Source organism: Peromyscus maniculatus, chromosome 5 (assembly GCF_049852395.1).
Source record: "Peromyscus maniculatus bairdii isolate BWxNUB_F1_BW_parent chromosome 5, HU_Pman_BW_mat_3.1, whole genome shotgun sequence".
In the NCBI taxonomy this organism is placed as follows: Eukaryota; Metazoa; Chordata; class Mammalia; order Rodentia; family Cricetidae; genus Peromyscus; species Peromyscus maniculatus.
In genome coordinates this window covers 81,115,401-81,123,497 of record NC_134856.1, presented here as the reverse complement: position 1 = coordinate 81,123,497, position 8,097 = coordinate 81,115,401, and the positions used below count along the sequence as shown (strand labels likewise).

The 8,097-nt window shown below is 45.7% G+C and overlaps 1 protein-coding gene across 1 annotated transcript in view; it reads left to right on the top strand.

The window, feature by feature from the left end:
- The first annotated feature begins 1,007 nt into the window (after positions 1-1,007).
- Mcm10 (minichromosome maintenance 10 replication initiation factor) overlaps positions 1,008-8,097 on the top strand; it is a 28,916-nt gene continuing 21,826 nt past the window's right edge. Inside the window, exons 1-3 of the mRNA XM_076572757.1 lie at positions 1,008-1,581; positions 5,036-5,125; positions 7,311-7,637. Coding sequence (XP_076428872.1) covers positions 5,119-5,125; positions 7,311-7,637 — 334 coding nt within the window. The 5' untranslated portion in view covers positions 1,008-1,581; positions 5,036-5,118. The remainder of the gene's footprint in view (positions 1,582-5,035; positions 5,126-7,310; positions 7,638-8,097) is intronic.

The window sequence follows — 8,097 nt, the reverse complement described above, 5'->3', positions numbered from 1 at the left end:
AGAAGGCAGAGACAGGCAGATCTTCGAGTTCGAGGCCAGCCTGGTCTACAGAGTGAGTTCTAGGAAAGGCCTCACAGAGAAACCCTGTCTCAACCCATCCCCCAAAAAAGAATTAGTTGATCTAATTATTGCAGTCTTTCCATGACTGTGAATTCTTCACACTGATATTACTCAGGCTCTAATAATGGTGAAACAGAGTTCATAAATGGAACATTAGTATCCATGGAACAACAACAACAACAAAACCCATGTACATGGCAGGATTTTTTGTTTTCTAGTCATCTTGAAGCTAGTTTTAATTATGCAAAAAAAAAAACCGAACATGACCACAAGGGATAGATATACTGATACTGTGTTATCTAAAACCAACTGGAGGAATTTAATCTCTGAATAGTGTCACTTGGCACTGGGTGTGGTGACTGAAGCCTGTAATCCCAGCACTCTCGAAGCCGAGGCCAATGGTTTCAAGAATTCTAGGCCAGGGCTTTGAATACAACTCAGTGGTAGAGTGGTGTTGCTTAGCATACATGAGCTCCTAAATTCAATTATCAGCACAAAAAGAAAAAGAGGAGGAGGAATCCTGAGACACGCCAGGCCCTGCTACATACTGTCATAAGAGGGCAAGGTGACTCATGCCTTTAATCCCAGCACTCTAATCCCAGCATGTGAGAGGCAGAGACATGTGGATCTCCGTGAGTTCAAGGTTCACCTGATCTACAATAGAAAGTTCCAGGCCAGAGCTACATGGAGAGACCCTGTCTCAAACAACAAAATTGTGCATGGAAGTATTTCTTATTATGGAGGCTAAATATTCTGCACTTGGAAACTTCTTTAGTACTATGTATCAACACATTCTAGGATGTAAATACATAAAGTTTGAATTTTGCTGAAGAATGATCTAATTATTCTCAACTCTGACATAAACCCTAGTTCCTCAAATCTGCACTATTCTAGGAATATTGGTTTCTGAGTCCAAAAATATCATCTAGCCTTCCCTCATTTTACAGATGGTGAAACAAAATCTGAAGAGATACTAGTTTCTGTACGTCAGAGTGAAAAGTAGAAACTTCCGTCTCTCTGTATCTAAATCCTAATATCTAAACTGGACGGACACAAGATCAGCAAAGCTGGTTCGGACTTCGATAGGTTCCCTTGCTGACATCAGAGAAACCTGTGAGGAGAGGAGTGAGCATCCTTTGGTGGAAGTCCAGGCTTCTGTAGTTCTTACATAAACTTCACGGAGACGGGTAAACCCTGCAGCTCAGGGGACGGTAACAACGCTTGAACTTCTCCGCGCTAGGGGGCGCTAGACGCTCTATTTTAGTCACAGGAACCTGAGGATTCACCAACCGGAAATTCTTTGCCCATAACAAAGATGGCGCCTGGTGACCTACACCAATCAGGTTGCTCTACTGAGAGGCGGTGTTTTACCCCCTCCGAGAATCAAGGTCATCGTACAATTCCGGCGTAGCCAATCAGAGCGTCCTCCCCAGGCGAGCGCGTGACGTCAGAGGCGGGGCGGAGTCCAGTTGTAATTTTTGGCGCGTTCCTGCGTGGACCGGGAAGAGCACCGGGTCTTGGGTGAGTAGTCGCGGGCTTTGGGCGTGTGAGGGACTCTGGGTGTCCGCGAAGGGCTTGAGGCCTGAGGGAGAGAGGCGCGAAGCTCTGAGGGTGACAGGAGACGAGATCCGGATCGGGCGAGCAGGCGGCCTTCGGCAGGCCGGGGCTGGAGCACGCAGGGCGCCGGGGCTTAAGGAGCCTGCTTTGGGTTGTTTTCTTTTTAAGAGCGTCCCTTTACTTCTGTGTTTTTTAAAGTTTATCTTTGACAGGTTCGTGTATACACATGTGAATATGACAGTTTTGGTCATATTCGCCCCCGCTCCCTCTTAGCCACCTCCCGTCTCTCTGAACCACCGCCCCGTACGTGCCCCGCTTTCATGTCTTTTTAAAATAACCCACCGAATGCCGTTAGGGTTGCTTACATAAAGAGCACCATTTTAAAAGGCTTGCCGGCCCACTGACTCCCCTCTTCCTGGCCCCTATTGAACGCTACTTTGTAGGGGACTCTCACAGACAGACACGTAGTCTCTGCCCTAGCCTCCGAGGCTTGCACTCTCAAGAGGATCCAGACGACAAGCCCACGATCGCGGACATATGTGCAGTGACTAGGGCAGAGGAGGTTCTAAAAGGGACCTACACGGTATGGCCAACAAAAAGGCTCAGAAATGACCTAAGTGGAGATGAGAAAGAACTCCAGGGGAGCTTTCTAGACAAAGTGCTTGAAACCTGAAGGCGGTGTATGGTTCAAGAAGCTGAAAGCACGAGGATCGAGCAGGAAAACGCCTTCTTTAGAAGGTGGGCATGGAGTTAGAGTAAACATAGAAAAGATGAGGAAATAGAAACGAGGGAGAAAGCACCCATTGCTTCACGGGCTTTGTGAGTTTTGTTCTAAGGGTAATGCGAAATCATCAGAATGTTTCAGCTGAAAGAATTTCATGGCCTGATTTATTTCCCTAAAATAGCATTGACAAAGGTGACAAAGGGATGATTAGCTGGGGTGGTTGCAGCACTTGATAGGCAGAGGCAAGTTGAGCTCTGTGAGAGCCCACCAGAGCTACATAGTGGGAGACCCTTTCAGAGAGAGAGAGAGAGAGAGAGAGAGAGAGAGAGAGAAATGAACTCTGGGGTATGAGGAATCAATTGTAGGGAACAAAATAACCAGGACAGGAAGGGGATACAGTTGTTCAGGCTTAAAATTAATAATGACTTGAATTAGGGTTTTAGCTGTGACATTGGAGAAAAGTGGAAAATGTAGGCAATGTTTTGTAGGTAGGAGCCATTGGGCTTCTAGGATGCCCTGGTTGTCAGGACCAGAAGGGTAACCTGGTTTGATTTGGGGAAGCAGGCCAGGAGACTGGTAGGAATGAGCAAGACAGTTTGCTCCTAACCCTCAAGAAGCTTACAATTGGGAATACCCCGGTAGGTGACACTTCATAGGGTCCCTGCAAATGTTTGTTGAGTGAGTGAAGAGAAAGTACCATAATTAATACCTGGACTTCTGAAGTTGCATATTCTAGCACAGGCGTAAGCTGAGTAGTAGGATGCAGTTCTAAGCCTCACGAAAGTGTAGCCAGGGATGGTGACACAGAGGCAGACTATGAATTCAATGCAGCCTGGTCTGTCTAGCATGTTCTGGCCAGCTGGTGTGACACAGGGAAAGGAGAACATCTGCCTGTGAAGGCCCTGGGCTCAGTCCCACACAGGAAAGGGAAAGCAGAGAGGGGAGTAGGGAAGGGATTTTTCATTTTAACTGTCACAACAGTCTCATGAGTTGGAGGCCACCGTGAGCTGTGTTCAAGCTTGACCTCGTCTAAACAGTGAGAGTTTTGTCTCAAAGCACAGGGAAGAGCTGTGCAATGCTGTCCACTGTTTTGTTTTGGTTTTCTTTCTCTTTCTTTCTTTCTTTCTTTTTTTTCTTTTCTTTTTTTTTCTTTTTTTTTTTTTTTTTTGGAGCTGAGGATTGAACCCAGGGCCTTGTGCTTGCTAGGCAAGCACTCTACCACTGAGCTAAATCCCCAACCCCTTAAATGTGTAGCCCAGACTGGCCTCAGACTCATGATCCTCCTGCCGCCACCGCCGCCTCCTTCAGCAAATCCTACCAGCATGTGCCACCACAACTGGCTTGTTTTGGTTTTCTTAAGGACGGGTTTCTCTATAGCCCTGGCTGTCCTGGAACTCACTTTGTAGATCAGGCTGCTCTCAAACTCAGAGATCCACCTGCTGTCGACCTTTGTCGACCTATGCAGATCTGTCTGGGAGACCTGGGATTTGAGGACCTTAAAGAATGGACTGGACTACAGTCTAATGCTGCAGACGATTTTAGTTCAGTCTTAGTGTACTTGTAGACATGAATGGAACAAAGAAAGAAATGATCCAAGGAAGGCTGTTTGAGTTCAGAAAAATGTGTAAGTAAATGCCAGTAAATACATACTAAATATTAACCCATTCTCAGAACTTTTTCAGAACAGACCAACTTAGACACAATTGCCCGCCATGTACTACACATGAGAGCAAGGCAGGAGACCATGTCCAGATCCAGGGTGCACTGACCAGATTGGGTTCTGTAGCTGTGTTCTGACATCCAACATTTATAGAACCCATGCCTAACAAATTGAGTGCAAATGTTTGTCACAGGAGGCACAAAATCACTTCCATGAACAAACCAGGGAACAAAATGTATTGAGTAAAAGGCCTCTGCCTTTTTACCTGGAATTTCTCTCACGATTCCCCAAAGCACCATTCATCATCATACTCTTTTTTTTTTTTTTTTTTGAGACAGGGTTTCTCTGTGTAGTTTTGGTGCCTGTCCTGGAACTCACTCTGTAGACCAGGCTGGCCTTAAACTCCGACTGTCTCTGCCTCCCAAGTGTTGGGATTAAAGGTGTGTGCCGCCGCCGACGCCACCGCCACCACCACCCGCATTCACCTTCTTTCTTTTGGCTGTGTTCTGACAACCTGCCCCCACCTCCCCAGTACTAGGATTGAAGGTGTTTGATACCACACCCGGCTTCAGTGTGATCCTTCTATCTTAATTGTTCTTGTCCTCTCTGCTTTGCCAACTAGAGTGGCCTTAAGATCCCAACTCAGAAAGAACTATGTAGAATCTCACACTAAGCTGCAACGATAAGGTAGACCTTAGATGTGCTATAATAATAAAATGGGGTAATAGCCCTAAAATTGATCCCAGCCCGAATAGCTTTTGTTCGCACTTTGTTGACTCTGTAGTCTTATCTCACACCCTGCACTGCACTCTGGCTGGGTCCCCGTAGCCAGATTGGAAGCCAAGTGGATGAGTACTGCTTATGGACGAGGAGGATGACACTAGTAAGCTGTTATAATGGGAGAGGGGGATGAGCAATGCCAGGTGCCGGTTGCATCCCAACGTTAGAGTCCACAGAACCTGGGGCTTGGGTTTTGTTGGGGGTGCATCATGAGAAGACTCAAGGGTGACGTTCTAATGTTGGTTTTTACACAGCCAAGCTTCTTCATTCCTCACCTCCTGGGCCACCTACCTGATCCACCTTCACGCTTGCTCATCTCCACTACTGTCCTGACAGCATGGATGGTAAGGCCTTCCCGTTCTAGTGACTCCTCGTTGGTTCATGCAGAACTACCAGTTGGTCCTTCCTTCTGCCACAGAATAGGGGAAGGCAGGGGTGCTTAGTAACTTGTTACATGAAACTGTCAGATCAAGGGGTTGAGCTGGGTGGTCTCGCTTCTGGGGTTACTCTGGATGTGGAAAATCTTTTGAAATGGTTCTAGTCTAGTTTTGCTTTAATTCCTGTAGTCCTTTCATTCTAATTTTGCTTGTTTTTCAGGGATTTGTGCAAAGATAAATCCCAGTAAAGAAATATTGCTCTCCTTAGCAAAGCTCAACTCAGAATGTGTGTGCTGGTTCCGATGGGACCTGAACAAACAGAATACACTGTGGGGTGCTTTCTTGGGCTTTGTTTGCCTCTCTGTTTTTGCATTTCTTTTTTTCTTTTTTCTTTTTCGAAACAGGGTTTCTCTGTGTAGCCCTGGCAGTCCTGGTACTCACTGTAGACCAGGCTGGCCTCGAACTCAGAGATCTGCCTGCCCCTGCCTTCAAGTGCTGCCCAGCTGAAACTGCAGTTCTTTTTGACTCAGGTTTATTACACTTTGCCCTCTTCAAGAAAAGTAAAACCAAACATTGAGGCTATCCTGGGCTAGATCTTGTTTCAAAAAACGGGGAAAAAAAGAACTATGTTCTAATTTGAGTTAATTTTATCTTTTGCATGAAATCACCAGTGGAATACTGTGTTACTTATTTGTACAGGTCAAATAAAAGCAAGTATGACAAAAATGTTAATGATAGCTAATTCTGGGTGATGACTATATATCTTTCCCCATTTAAAAGTAACAATTAGTCAGGCGGTGGTGGCACACACCTTTAATCCCAACACTCGGGAGGCAGAGGCAGGTGGATCTCTGTGAGATCAAGGCCAGCCTGGGCTACAGAGTGAGTTCCAGGAAAGGCTCCAAAACTACACAGAGAAACCCTGTCTCAAAAAAACCAAAGGAAAAAAAAAGTAAGAATTAAAGAGTGGGTAAGGTCTGGTCAACATCTGTGTTGAAGTGTTTTCCGGTTATTCCTATTGGTCAGATTCCATGAAAGTTGGTGTTGCAGGAAGGTGGCTCTTTATTAAAGTAGTGCTGGTAACAAGTCCTAGCCCAGTTAACAGCTTAGATGCAAGATTGTGAAACATCAGTAGCGAACTTCTGCCCTCCAGGTCCTCCCATTGTGCTGTAAGCCTGTATGTAAGACCTCCTACCCCCTTCAAGAAATGACATTCAACATTTAAAATTAAATATATATATTATATATATATATTTATTATATATAATATAATATATATTCATTCAATTTTATATATATAAAATTGAATGAATACTGCGAATGTAATCTATGAATACCACAAATGTGATTAATATCATGAGTGTAATTTTAATAAATAAATAAATAAATAGCCGGGCGGTGGTGGCGCACGCCTTTAATCCCAGCACTTGGGAGGCAGAGGCAGGCGGATCTCTGTGAGTTCGAGGCCAGCCTGGGCTACCAAGTGAGTTCCAGGAAAGGAGCAAAGCTACATAAAGAAACCCTGTCTCGAAAAAAACCAAAATAAATAAATAAATTTAAAAAAAAAAAAAAGAAGAAGAAGTTCTAGCCCAGTGCCTGGCTCCCTTGCTCTCCCTTGGCTCAGTGTCTTCTAAGAAGCACTCAGGGTCAGGAAAGTCGGTAAAAGACCAACAAAACAGTCAGCAGAGTGACAGATCTGGAGGCTTGTTTCTCGTGGGAGCCCACAGAGGTTTCCTAGTGAGAGCTGAGCTTGCTTTACCCAGCAGGGCTGCATAAGAGGATGATTGGACCATGGGCCTGGGTACCAGGTGTTTGACAGGGTCTGTACTTGGCTGAATCTAGCAAGGGAAGAGGTCTTTTGCCTCACCCCTTGGCATTGTTATAAAAGCCCTTTTGAATAAAGTTCTGGGCCGGTGGATTTGGATCCAGGTCCTCCCGAAGCTATCCTATGTTTCTGTCTTTCCTCTTGTCAGCTAGGCCTGTCATTCTATCCACATGTTCCTTATTCCTCTCTCCTCCTCGTAGGAACCCTGGAAAAGGTGGGGGCTGGTCCCCTGCAGTCTCTGTTGTAGCGTGAGTGCTGACTGACTGAGGTGTGCTTGTCACTGACACCTCACCTGGGGTAGACTTACTTTTTCCCCGTTTCTTCTAGTGGAGGAAGATGACTTGTCGCTGCTGACATCTCTGCTGGAGGAGAACGAGGCTGCCTTGCCTTGTCATTCAGAAGAGAGTAACTCCTTGACTCTAAAAGACGGTGAACCTGATGAATTTGATGAGCTTTTTGATGCTGATGGCGATGGTGAATCTTACACAGAAGAAGCTGACGATGGAGAAGAGGGGAAGACAGGAAACCAGGAGGAAAATTTGGCCACTCTCTTTGGCGATGTGGAGGATTTAACAGATGATGAACTTCCTACACTGCAAGTTGAAAACAAGGTCCCTACTCCCAGCCAAGGAAAAACCAATCAGGAGTTGCAAGGTACCCTGATTGCTCACTTTCTCCAGTTATTCATGAGAAAGTAGGTGACCACCAGTTTGACAGTTTTTATTAAAATAACTGCAGGTACAAGGGTGGTGACCAATGGCTTTATTTAAAATAAATAAGTAAAAGGCTAGAAAGATGCCTTCAGTCAATAAAACACATGAATGAGGACCTGAGTCCACATCCACGGTGCCCACTTAAAAGCTGAGTGATGTGGTGTGTAACTCCAGTGTGAGGAGTTGGGGAACAGGTGGGACCCTGGGGCACACTGTCAAGCCAACCTAGCAGAATCGGTGAGCTCCTTGAGGGACCCTGCCTCAAAACAATAGGAACAGTCAAAGACCACCAACAAAGCCCTGTGTGTGCATGCACGCACATGACTAAACTTGAGCGAGTTGATGAGTGAGGCATTTAAAGTCAGCCTTTTAGCATCCAAGGTCCTCCTCACATCCTTGTC